General features: G+C 38.1%; 2 protein-coding genes across 9 annotated transcripts in view; one reads left to right on the forward strand and one right to left on the reverse strand.

Moving 5' to 3' along the window:
- Positions 1 to 2,982, forward strand: part of herc1 (HECT and RLD domain containing E3 ubiquitin protein ligase family member 1) — a 58,226-nt gene extending 55,244 nt beyond the window's left edge. For all 8 annotated transcript variants that reach the window (XM_067442419.1, XM_067442411.1, XM_067442456.1 and 5 more), the window contains exons 76-78: positions 1,697 to 1,849; positions 1,950 to 2,255; positions 2,335 to 2,982. In XM_067442419.1, the coding sequence (XP_067298520.1) occupies positions 1,697 to 1,849; positions 1,950 to 2,255; positions 2,335 to 2,520 (645 nt within the window). In that variant the 3' untranslated portion in view covers positions 2,521 to 2,982. The remainder of the gene's footprint in view (positions 1 to 1,696; positions 1,850 to 1,949; positions 2,256 to 2,334) is intronic.
- A 2,101-nt stretch (positions 2,983 to 5,083) lies between these two features.
- On the reverse strand, positions 5,084 to 13,688 carry aph1b (APH1B gamma secretase subunit). Its single transcript, XM_067451078.1, has 6 exons — positions 13,340 to 13,688; positions 12,633 to 12,803; positions 8,887 to 8,960; positions 8,683 to 8,805; positions 8,480 to 8,607; positions 5,084 to 6,119 (listed from the first exon to the last, which is right to left on the reverse strand). Exons 1-6 carry the CDS (start codon positions 13,450 to 13,452, stop codon positions 5,952 to 5,954), a joined length of 777 nt encoding a protein of 258 aa, XP_067307179.1. The 5' UTR covers positions 13,453 to 13,688; the 3' UTR covers positions 5,084 to 5,951.

A 13,688-nucleotide genomic window follows, 5' to 3' on the forward strand; every position in this document is an offset into this window, starting at 1 on the left:
ATACTTAACGAGAAAAGCAGGTGCCGATCATCTGCGTTTCTCCACATTAACCACGCCCTCTTTAAATGTATGACCAATCACACAATAGTTCTCGGACACCCGCAAGAAAAAAGTTCTGCTTAGGCGATGTGTCGAGAACAAGCTGCGAGAACTCTCAAACCAGGGCTGCGAGAATAAAATGACGTCATTTTGTTTCCGCAGCCCTGGGAGCGAGGAGAACTTTTTTTTCTCACTGTTCTTACGGGGTATGTTGAAGCCTTAAAGGACAACTCGGGTGAGAAATGAACCTAGGGGTAATTAACAGATGGTTACCGAGTAGATTTTTCTCTGGGATGCGTTTTCATGAAAATCGAATGTAGAGTTTTATCTCTAAAAACAGATTAGCTTATAGCGCTTGTCTATGGGGCACAGGGTAGACACAGGGTAGTAAAATTAAATTGCTAGTTAATACCACTAAAATGGCTCAAAATAGCCTCACACTAACACAGTAGCATAATGAAGGTCCCTACATGCAAACCGAAGCATTGAGAACTTTGTTTATAAAGTATCTTCTTATTAAACTGTTTGTACACTTACAAAGTACATTAAGCAGTTACGGACAGGCGCCATCTTGGAAAACAGCACAGCGTACGTGGTTTGACTTGTCAAGACTAAGTGATGAACTGACTTGGAATCTCATATGGGCCGTTGTTTCCGGAAGAAAGCACTGAACGCAACAGAGAAAATAAATAAATACAAATAAAAATGTCCATGTTATTAGATTTCACAAACTTAATTCCTATTAACCAGCTCACTTGGAAAACAGTCTTGACTAGTCGAACGACGAACGCTGTTCTAAGATGGCACCTGACCATAAACGCGTAATGTACTGTGTTTATAAATCATCTTCTTATTAAACTGTTTGTACACTTACAAAGTTCTCAATGCTTCGGTTTGCATGTAGGGACCTTCATTATGCTACTGTGTTAGTGTGAGGCTATTTTGAGCCTTGTTAGTGGTATTAACTAGCGATTTAATTTTACTACCCTGTGTCTACCCGTTGCCCCATAGACAAGCGCTATAAGCTAATCTGTGTTTAGAGATAAAACTCTTTACATTCGATTTTCATGAAAACGCATCCCAGAGAACGATCTACTCAGCAACCATCTGTTAATTACCCCTAGGATCATTTCTCACCGGAGTTGTCCTTTAACTCAGTGATTTTTAACCTAAGGGGCCCCTAAAAAGACTACTGTATATTAATTTACAGTTAATTTAGTTTCATTTAAAGCAAATGTTAGCTGAAATTATATTTCATATTTTAGTTTGTTCCCTCAACAAATTATTTTTTTGTTTAAGAACCAGAATTCCTGCAGCCTTTGTAAGATTTCATATTTTCCAGGTCTAAAGACTTCTATCCAGGTTTTCAAAGACATATTTCTAGTAGTGTCAAGCTGTAATATATTTTATCAGGCAGAAATTATAAGCAAAAAATACTTCTTACATTTTTTGATTACAAATGGCTAGAAAAGTAATGTAAATGGTGGTAAAAGTTTAAACCCTGAAGAACATTTAGCTGTTACAAATTATGAAATTGAATAATTTTTGTTATAATTATTTTAATATTATTATTATAAAACATATGGTTTGTAATATTTATATATTTTATTAGAGTTGCAGTTTCTATAAATAAAGATTGTTTTTCATTTTTTAATAGATGATTCCACTGGATTCATTTGTTGGCCAAAGTGCTGATGGGAAAATGGTTCCCATCATCCCTGGAGGAAACAGCATACCGCTGACCTTTTCCAATAGGAAGGAGTATGTAGAGCGTGCCATAGAGTATCGTCTGCATGAAATCGATCGCCAGGTGTGTTAGTCAATGCTCAATTGTGTCTTCCCGTCAATGACTTGTCATCTGATCCTGTTATTCATCTTTTCTTTTGCTTTTGCCTCTGAATGTGCGTTAGGTGGGGGCTGTGCGTGAGGGCATGTCCTGGATCGTGCCCGTACCCTTGCTCTCCTTATTAACAGCGCGGCAGCTGGAGCAGATGGTCTGCGGGCTGCCGGAGATCAGCGTGGAGGTTCTGAAGAAGGTGGTCCGGTACAGGGAGGTGGATGAGCAGCAGCAGCTGGTCCAGTGGTTCTGGCAGACGCTGGAGGAGTTCTCCAACGAGGAGAGAGTGCTCTTCATGCGCTTTGTCTCGGGACGCTCCCGTCTGCCAGCTAACACGGCTGATATATCCCAGAGGTTCCAGATCATGAAGGTGGACCGGGTAAGAATGTAGCCGTGTTTTTCTGGATGAACATGCATTTGCGTTTATGTGACTAATGTGCATCTCTGCTCTCTTTCAGCCGTACGACAGTCTTCCCACCTCTCAGACATGCTTCTTCCAGCTCCGCCTCCCACCTTACTCTAGCCAACCGGTCATGGCGGAACGGCTGCGTTATGCTATTAATAACTGCCGTTCTATCGATATGGATAACTACATGCTCTCCCGCAATGTGGACAATGCAGAGGGGTCTGACACAGATTACTGACCTTATGTGCAAACATAAACAGTGTACACTGTTAGGACTCAGTTTAGCATTCGGTGCAGGCTTTTAGGATTTTTATGATTGCATATACATCTTAAACACATAATCAAGTGTTTTTATTTCACCTTTCATTTCTTAGCAATTAAGCAAAGCTTGGGTGGGCCACACAATCTGTTTACACACATGTACACACACGGGCACGTGTGTTGATTGTATATTCCTTCTTTTTACTTTAAAGCGCAGTCTTTCTCCACCATTGATTTTTGGCCTTTTTTCAGGTTATTCTGCATGAAAGTGTTTTATTTAATAAAAAAAAAATTGTATAGAATGACAACAAAAAAAAAAATTGTACATTGTGTATAATGCTTCATTAGGAAATTGTTTTACATGACTATCTGTATTTATTTGATTTTTTTGAATTGCCTACACCAGGTTTCTTATGTCAGATGCAATAAATGTTTGAATCTGAAACTATTTTCAGTGTATTATTGGTCACAAATCAAAATAAGTAGGAGAAAAAAATCATTAAGGATGAAACATTGATCAAACATGACAAATCTTTTGTTTCAGGGTTTTTTTCCAAAGTAATAATAATAATAATAATAGATTTTATTTATAATGCACTTTTCATTCCGAAGAATCTCAAAGTGCAACAAAGGGGGAGGGGGGGGGGAATAACAACAAAATGAATAACAAGTAAAAATATAGAATACTACAAACAATCAACCAACACAGAAAACAGAACAGAAACAGAGCTGATGGTGGACAGAAAACAGCTGATGGTGGAAGTCTCTGTTAGCTCCGCAGCACACTGTGGTCCACTCCATGTTTCAGATTTCTCCCAGCGGCAGTGTCCCGATGACATCGCCGAGGCACGACAGCTGAAGACCAGATGATGGGTCTTCTTCATGGTGATTCAAACGATGGGGATCGCTGCAGCACCATGCAGGAGGCAGAACATTCCTCCGGGCACTTCTGTGGACACACCGGGGCCGGCGCAGATGTCGCTCCACGGTCGCAATGCAGGACGGAACAGCGGCGCAGCCGAGAAGCAGAACATCTCAACATCATGCCGGACGCCGACGACGAGAGCCCGGATGACGCTAGCCCGGTGCAAACTTCAGCCACCATGCAGCCCAAGCCCAAGGGAGACCACCAGTGAGCACCCGCGGCGAGAAACATCAAATGTCCTCCAAACCAGAAACCAACCGCAGCAATTCAAACATAAACATTAGAGAAGCGGTTGAAAACGGCGAAACGACGAACAACGTCCTCTCAGTGGCTGCCAGCAATCAGCAACAGTCCCAATTGTAGCTCTGACTGTTAGACTAGTCACAAACATAAGGAAATAAAATAAAATGTAAATCTAATAGTACATTAACATGATTTGTTGTGGGTGGAGAAGCGGCGAACAGACAACGCCAGCGTCCTCTCCCCCACGTTGCCTAGTAATATCTAAAGTAAAGTATATTCTTTCTAACTATTCATCAAAGAATCCTGAAATGAATCAGAAGAAGACTTTTCATAGAAAACTGTTCAATACAATAATTTTCAACATTAAAAAGAAATGTTGCTTGAGCATCAAATCAACATTGATTTCTGAAAGATCACTTGACACTGAAGACTGATGTAATGGTTGATTAAGCTTGGCCCTCACAGGCATAAATAACAATTTGAAAAACAATATTTTAATATTGTTTTATATTAAAATTGAAAACTTATATTAATATTTAAATGTATTATTATTTTCAGGTTTACTGGTTTTATTCAAATAATTTTTTTTTTTTTGTAAGTTTTTTTTTCTAAGTTTCAGAAATTGACATTTAGCACTCAAATCTTTTATGTGTAAGCTTGGGGGTTAAAGGCACAACATATATTTTTAGATTGAAATTTCAACAAAAAAAACTAGATACTATATAATTATATTTAACTAGAATATAAAACAGTGTTATATATTTTGTTGATCTGTGAACTGTGTCGGGATAATTACATTATCCCAAATGTTTCCAACAGTTTAAATCCAGAGAAATCAGCTATTTTAACCAGTGTTACGGATCGTGTCATTGCGTCGCCTGTCATAGCTGCGCTACCCTTGATTTCCAGAAATATTCTAATATCAATCTAGATTACTGCAAAGTGGTGTCTCACTACAAGGCGAATGCAGACTTTATAACTTCCAACACACAAACATATTCAGCATGATCGTTTTATGTAAAAGAGCACTGCGTTACCCCATACGCGATGCGTTTTGCACGCAGACCTTGCACATTAGCAATAGCACCAATTGCTGCCTGCTGGTTTTTTTTTCTTCCTGCAGCTCAAGGCCTGCCCTGCTTCACAATTAAATACATTCGCTCTTTTATGAACATGATTTTTGCCCGAGTCTGTCAGATTCCTTTCCAAGGCGATAACTCTAGCTATGCCTTTGTTTTGAATAAGTGATCTCTAGTTGCAAAAAGTACATATTGTGCCTTTAAATCATGATTCGATACATCAGGAATGATTGTCATCTTATTTACAAACATTTAACATGGAGGGAAAAAAAACTTTAGAAATGTATTCAGAAAAAAATTGCAATGGATTTGAGCTCAAGTGACTTTATTATGACTTGAATGTTTTACATCTTACAAAGGAAACTAAAAGCAAGAGTCCAATAAAAGTGACATCTAAACAGATACCACTGACCCCACTTAGGTGTTAAAAATCACTGAGCTTCCTGTAGAGTAGATTCAGAGATTAGTGGTTTTATTGAAGAGTTGGCCACTGCATTGCTCACTTAAAGCACAAGCAGTTTAAATGCATTCAAGTACCACTGGAATGGCGATACACGGGAAAATTAAACTGCTGCCCAAGGGAGGGTTGAGGAGGATATTTTAACAGACAAGCTTACAGACACATGAATTAAAAGGACACTCCAGGGTTTGATCAGCAGAGAATTAACGATCTGTTCTAAGACTCATGACATGATATTAGCAGATGATTTGAGCCTAATTTGTCAGTTAAACAAACTACAGGGGGAAACCCTGATAAAGAGGAGAATTAACCATTTAAAGGCCAAACCCATTTATAAGACCTCATTTAAAATCTTCTACAGAGGAAAGAATCACATATGAAAGCAGTTCTAGACATATTTCTTTAGTATAAAACACACACACACTCTCTCTCTCTCTGACATGGTTTCAGTGACTCTCTCTCTCTCTCTCACACACACACACACACACACACACACACACGGTACAGAACAGAAAACAGAAGAGGAGGTAATTACAGAAAGTGCAAGATCTGCAGACATGAAATTCCTGTTACTCGGCAACCATTCTTATGCAGACTACTCAGACCATAAGCCTCCCAGAGTCCAGGGCTGCTGGCCGTGTTGTCGACCTACTGACTCAGTAAGCCGGTCTTTGTAGAAAGTCCTGTTTGTAGCTGATGGGTTATCTAGGCCTGTGATTGGCCAGCAGGAAGTCTTTATCTTTACAGGTGAGGCAGAGTTTGAGGTTCCTCAAAGATCCTCCAGCACATAAGTATGCCCAGGCCGCCATAACAGACAGTATGATGTATGTTGGGATCAGACTGCCTTGATAGTGTGGGTTCACAAAAGTCTGTGGGGAATAAAAAAAAAGTCTCACATGATCACTTGTAATAATAGTTAGTCAGCTGTATTAGTCGTGTCTGTTGCTATACTAGTAATAGACTATTAATAGTAATGCATTTCCGAAGGGTTTCCCAAATGAGGATTTGTAAATTGATGAAAAGCCAATAATTGAAGCAAATGTACAATTAAAAAGATTAAATGTGCTACCTGACTTGGATTTAGATAAGTACAGTCTGCATGCGCTGCATGTTTCAGACTGAAGAGCAGTACTGTGTTAAACATGTGCAGCTTACAGTGTTTTAAGCTTCAGTAAATGCTGCTTCTCACTAACCAGAGATGTATGTGTGCACTTTAAAGGGATACTCCACTGCTTTCATAATAATCTGTTATTCCCTTAACTAACGCCCGTTTCACACATACTCCGTCTGCAGTGCGTGTGCGGTGCGTATTTTTTTCTGTACCCATGTTAACGGATGACAGCTTTCACACTGAACGCGGATGCGGTCCGTCAGTCCGTTCCAGGAGCGTTGCGTCTGCAGCAGTGCACGGATCGTTTTCGTACCGAGTCTATTTTTGCTGCGCTGCGTTGCTGCATTAAAGCGGCAAAACATTGTTCGCATTAAAATAAACATGTACTGACACGAAAATCTAGTAATTTCACCACAGATGCATATCATTTAAAATATACTCGTTTCAAAGTCAACACATGGCTTTTTTTCTCAAGTAAAGCAACAAAACGACACCTTACCTGGCCTTTAGGTAAAAACAAGTGTCATAATGGATAGCACTCGTAGCCTACTTTCTTGGAGGTGAAAAGCAAAGTTCTTTTTGACCTGCACGATTTCTTTTAAAAGGGTGTAAAAACGAAAGAAAAGACGAGAGTCGGCTGTTTTTGAATAGACTATTGTAAGTTTCTAATTTAAAATGTTTGTGATTTAGGCTATAACCTATGTTTAAATGTTTTGCCACTTGTGTGAGCTAAATCTAAAGTATATAAATATGAATAAATTAATTTAATAAAATGTTGTTTAAATGTAGTAGGCTACGTAACCTGACTTCTATTAAAGAGTAAACAAAGAGAATTGGAATTCTGACGAGGCATGTTCAGTAAAAACTTTTGGATTTTAAATAAAAAATAATGAATAAATGCTGTGTTTGTGGCATGCAACAGCGGATCAGTTGCGGACTGCAAACGCAGCATATGTGAAAGCACTACAGGGTGTGGGGCTCCTGCAACGCACACGCAACGCAACACGCACCGCACACGCACTGCAGACGGAGTATGTGTGAAATGGGCGTAAAACGAGTTGATACATGCCTCTCTCGTCTGAGTGTGTGCACTTAATCTCTCTGACGCGCGGTGACATTCTGATAGCATTTAGCTTAGCCCACTAACCCCAGTTCATTCACTATGGTACCAAACAGAGATTAAGTTATAAGCGACCAAACACAGTTACACCAATAGTTGAACGATCAAGTATGCTGACAAAAATAAAACGTGACGCTTTTCTAAGCGGATTAAAAATAAGAACTATAATGTATGGCAGAATAGCACTTCTGAGAATACTTTGACTCGGCGCAGTAAAAAGTCCCACCTGAAAAAACCTCCCTCACTTCTCCCCCTCTCTCTCTCTCATTTCTGTCAATAGGTTTAATATGAAACAGCGGTGGAGTATTCCTTTAACATGCACTTTGGGCATGGTTCAATTTATTTATACATTAACAATTTTTTAAAAATTATTATTATTATTTATTATTAGCATTATAATTTTTAGTGTAAACTATAATTAATAGGTCTATAATTATCAAATATATTTTTTATTTTATAGGCAATTAATAGTAATATATTATCTTACTTTAAAAAAAATTAAAACAAAAACTAAACTAAAACTATTAAAAACATTTATGTTAATTGAAGTAAAAAAAGATATAAATATTAGTTGAAAAAACTAAACTTGTTTGTTGTTAAATAAATGTTGCCTTGGCAATAAATTGAAATTAGTTTGAAGCACTAAAATTAATAACTGGGAAATAATTGAACTAAAACTAACTAAAAAATAAGCATAAAAAATAGAACGTACATAGCAATATTTAAAAAAATGTATTATGACATGAAATGACAAAAGCACTTAACAAAAGTATTATCACTATAAACTATAATGAACATGAAAACTAAAATAACAAACACGCTGAAAAAAGAGAACAGGTTTTATCCATTTTTAACCAACATCAGAAAACCATGAACATGCAAATGTGACATTCAATTATTAAAATATTAACTTAAAATTCAGGGGATACCACATGTAAATATTTTACAACTTAGGGGTTCAGATGACAAAGTTTACTGCATGTTGTGTGTTGACTTACCAGGCATGACACTACAAGATGACTGATGACCACAGCTCCAAGGGCCCACCATCTCTGTCGCTCACACGCCTCGAAGAAAACAACCCCCCAGAACATATGCAGCAAGATAATGGCCAGGGTCATAAAGGCTGAGGAGAAAAAGCACACTCTGAATGTCTGAATCTCGATTATGTGGGTTCACTCACAAACTGCCATTTCATTACCTGAGGATATGAAGTAATGCTGAGGGTCACCATGAATACCCACAGTTCCTGGACCCAAGGAGTCCGAGAGTATGTTGACCACAGAGAACGCACCACTCATGAAGCCAAAGCCCAGACCCGAGACTGCAAACCAGCGACACAACCAGTTAAACAAAAATCAGCTGTTTATTTGTCTACTAGGAGAAGCATGTGATGGACATTTACCATAAGCTAGCTGCCGCATGGAGATGGGCATGGTGTCCTCCTGACTGAGCGCCAACAGGCCTTCATTTGCTTTCCTGAGATATGCAATAACAGACGTTAACAACCATCCTCCTACACAACACCAACATTGAATGCCAATGTGAATCACTGACGTAGTTTTTCTGTTATTTAAAGACTCCATGAAACCTGATGAGGACAACAATGCTTTGTCCTGTGTTGAGTATTTCATACTAAAGCATAGTTTGGTGGGCTATACACCCTTTTTTTCTTTCATTAAACTGATGAAAAGGTGACTGTAGACAATGTTTAATGTTACAAAATATTTATATATTCCAATATAAACACTGGTCATTTGAAATTCAATTACCAAATTATCCTAGAAAAAAGTCATATATATATATCAGTGTTTCTCAAACTTTTTCAGCCCAAGGACCACTATATCTTCCAATTTTTTTTCTTCTGAGGACCACCTACAGAATCCCACTCTAACACGCCCCCAAAAACCAACAAAATAGGAAGGATAAGCTAAATTTAAGTTTAATATGCAACTGTTTCAAGTCAAAAACGAATTATTCAAACACAAATGCAATGATATGATCAGAAATTATTATATACATTATTATTTAATTTGAAAAAGTAAATGTGAAATGAGTTGCAGCTTTATAAGTACAACAAACTGCACATGTGGAAGAAAAAAAACTGCAATTAAACAGACTGTAGCAGCCCAGGTCCCACTTAATGCCATTCCAAAGAGCCATTAGTTTAAAACTGAGGTGCTGGGTATAGGAAGTCTATGGTTGTAACTACGGTAACAATAAAATGCTGAAAAGAATGTTCCCCTTATGGCCCTTTCACACTTGACGCGATTTTGACGTGCGAATAACACAATGGTTTTATTTTTTGGTCAGCTGTTTGTGTAATGAGCGCTTCCACACCGAACGCGAATGTGCTGCGGCGAAAAAACGGCATTTATTTTTTTCGTTTCAGTTTCATTTTTTTTTTACTCTAGCGGCGTCAAAAACGGCTTCAACCAATCACATACAAGGAAACAAAGGTGACGAAATGTCAAGCTGATGTCATGAGCTATTCAGTCAACATTAACCATTGCCAGGTATGGCATATCTCATGAGATTACAGCTGTAGGTCTAGTCAAAGCTGTGCATCTGCAGCTGTGTTTACTACTGTGTTTACAGACAGCAATAACGTTAATAAATAATATAATTAAATAATTAAATAATAATAAAGTTAACCTTTTATATATCGTTTTTTTTTTTACCTTATGTCCGCGATTATGGAAAGTGAATGTGTTGCCATCAGTATGTCTGTGGCACTGAAATGTTTACATTGTGACTGAACTGGAAACAGACCGGATGGATTGGTTCCTGAAGAGCGCGGTTTGTCTCGTCAGATGCGCTGCTGTCTCGGGATGAGATCCTCAAATTGTCCCACAGACTTAAGAAAGTACTAAGTGCAGAACCGGCCATGATAAAGTTTTAGCTCCTGTACATGATTAGCATACTCCCCTTCAGACTCTCTGTCCTTCAAGACTGGGTTGCACCCGAAACCGTCTTTTAATTCAAATTAAAAGCTCATCTTCACTGCCCGTGTTTTCTCAGCTGATGCAGCAAATGTTTTGGAATGTTGGAGCTCTGAACGTTGCAAATTCGTGTCGCAGCTGATGTGAATAGTTTTGACACAAAGTATTTGCATGCGAAATATTCGCTTATTCGTTTCGCTTTTTCTTTACGCGTCCGGCGTTAAAAGGGCCTTTAATGTCCAATATCACTGAAATTACTGGGATTTTACACATGAAACAAAAACTAGTACATTACAAAACTAATAGATCTGTGGATTTTAGATTCATTTTTACGTTGTTAAAACAGAATGGCAAGAACTGTTTCGCAAGTATATTAAAAATCTACTTAAATAAGTGACGATTTTATAAACACTTACCTAGTTTAGGTCATCTTTTCGCGGACCACTAGGGGTCGATGGCGGACCACACTTTAAGAATTACTGATATTATATATATATATATATATATATATATATATATATATATATATATATATATATATATATATATATATATATATATATATATATATATATATGCCTCATTAGTGCATGCGCAGATCGGTCGAATGAGGCATCTATATAAATATTTCTATGACCACGCTAGGTTTTTGACCTTAAGTAATGGCGATGGGAATACTAGATGAGATTTGTCTGCTATGAGGTAAAAAACAACAACAACAACAAATACTCTTGGGTTTCTCACAGAAGCCAATCGTTTCCTGCCTTAAAAGGATACTTCACTACTTTTTCATATTAAACTACGTTATTCCCTTAACTAAAACGAGTTGATACATACACGTTTTCCCCTATTTACATACAGTAACACGAATAGTTGAACGATCATGTATGGTGACAAAATAAAACGTGCCGCTTTTCCAAGTGGATTAAAAAGGAGAACTATAATGTATGGCGGAATAGCACTTCTGAGAGTACTTCGACTCTCTTCGAGTACTCTTCGAGTACAGAAAAAAGTCCCGCCTGAAAAATCCTCCCTCACTCTCATTTCTGTCAATAGGGGGGAGGGGGAGATGTGATGTTGATCGTTCAACTATTGGTGTAACTGTATTTAAATAGGGGAAATGTGGAGGTGTTTGGTCACTTCTAACTTGATCTCTGTTTGGTACTACAGTGAATGAACTGGGCTTAGTGGACTAAGCTAAATGCTATCAGAATGTCACCGCGCGCCAGAGAGATTAAGAGCACGCACTCAGACGAAAGAGGCATGTATCAACTTGTTTTAGTTAAGGGAATAACAGTTTAATATGAAAAAGCGGTGAAGTAACCTTAAGACATCAATGTGTCGTCACGAGCCAGGGTTTAATAAGGATTCATATGTTGTGTGTTTTTGACTCTCATAGAAATACATCCCATTGACATTCATTATACAAACAACAGTTGGAGTTAAAAAAAATCTTCATTTGTGTTCTACTGAAACTGAAGAAAAAAAGACTACATACTGGATGGGGGTAAGCAGATAAACATCAAATTTTCATTTTTGGGTGAACTATCCCTTTATTCAGTGCAACTCTTTTCAATATTCATAAAAAAAGAAACATTTCTTGAGCAGCAAATTAGCTTTTTGGAAAGATTTCTGAAGGATCATGTGACAATGCTGGAGTAATGATGCTGAAAATTCAGCTTTGCCTTCACAGGGAAGAATGTTTTTCCCCCCAATTTATTTTAAATTGTTATATTTCACAATATCACTTTTTTTTCTTTTTTTTTTTTTTTTTATTACTGACCCCAAAATGTGTAATGGTAGTTCCCATCCCCTCCCCCAAGAAAAGCAAATATGTTTTGTTATGTCAAAGCCATTACCCATGATTCACTACTTCTTGGTCTGTTGTAGTGAAGGAACATTTTCATTCTAGAGAGCATTTGATTGGACAGAAATCTGTATCGTGCAACATGATTTATTATAGATATTTTTGCTTCCATTACCACAGAAGAGAAAGGCTGTACATTTCAAATTAGTATATCTAAAGGTGAATTTTGCTTATATTTAAGAGTAAACTAGCATAGATGGCATTAAAACAAACACAAAACAGCCCTGCCACTTAAGTGTTATATCAATGCAGTCAATGCTCAAGAACATGATATGCCGCTATATTTAGGTTTATTGATTGTAGCTTCTTTCAAACACAGAAAAAGGGTTGGTTAATACTTACTTCAGCAATCTGTAGTAACCATATCTGAAAGCCTCCTGGAGCAGTACAGAGAGCACGACTCCGAAAATGAGCAGCCCTCTCTGCTGAGTGGCACTGTTCTTGTTGCTGATCTGAACCGTGATGAACCACACAAGAGAGGACAGAAGCAAAGACACGAGCCAGAAGAATGCCCTAAAACAAATACAATCATCACCTTATTACAAACACTGTCGCACTTCCCCATTCCACTGCTTGTTAGCACTAGTTCAGCCAAAAATGACTTCTAGCATTATTTTCTCACACAGTTGTTCGAAATGTTGTCATGTGTTTTTGAAAGAAATGTCTTATGCTCACGACACAAGGATGCAGTTATTCGATATAATTTCGAAATGTTTGGATCAATTTAATGCCGAATAAAATTATTAATTTCAACAAAAATATAAAGATATGTCAGCCCAAAACGTTGGAACAGTAGTTTGTGTTTTTGTGTTAAGTATTCCTTTCAGTATCTTAAGATTTAAAATCTCCTCCATGCATTCAAAGTTGAGTGAGTTTGTCATGTTGTAATAATATTTCCAATAAGCTTCAGATGCTAGTGATTTCACTAAAGCAACAGATGTGAAGGGCAGTTCTCAGCACAGATGAAGTGCTGCATCACGGGACTTTCAGCGACACTAAGCCGCACACACACCGGGAGAGGAGGGAGGCACATCTGCCCTGGTACTCACCCTGCTATGAGGAAGATCACACGCAGCGGATCCCGGGCGATTGTAAACAGAAACAAGGCGATGGCCGGGCCGAAAGCAATGAACGTACATCCGAAAAACACCGCCACTGTCATGATGGAGCTCGGCTAACCAGCTAATTCACTCAAATGACTGCCACTTCACCCTCAGAGGCTATCAACACACTTTATCCATGAGAGAGTCATACGGCTGTCAATCGGTTCGTAAAAGCAACATAGATCAAGAGATATCGAAGCGTTTATTGTACCCGTTTTCTTAGAAATAGGTTAAGTGGGTTCAGCGCTGCTCGTGAAACAGTTCAGCACAACGGCTAAGGTTACTTCCGGTTCCT

This window comes from Pseudorasbora parva, chromosome 1 (assembly GCF_024679245.1).
Source record: "Pseudorasbora parva isolate DD20220531a chromosome 1, ASM2467924v1, whole genome shotgun sequence".
Taxonomy (NCBI): domain Eukaryota; kingdom Metazoa; phylum Chordata; class Actinopteri; order Cypriniformes; family Gobionidae; genus Pseudorasbora; species Pseudorasbora parva.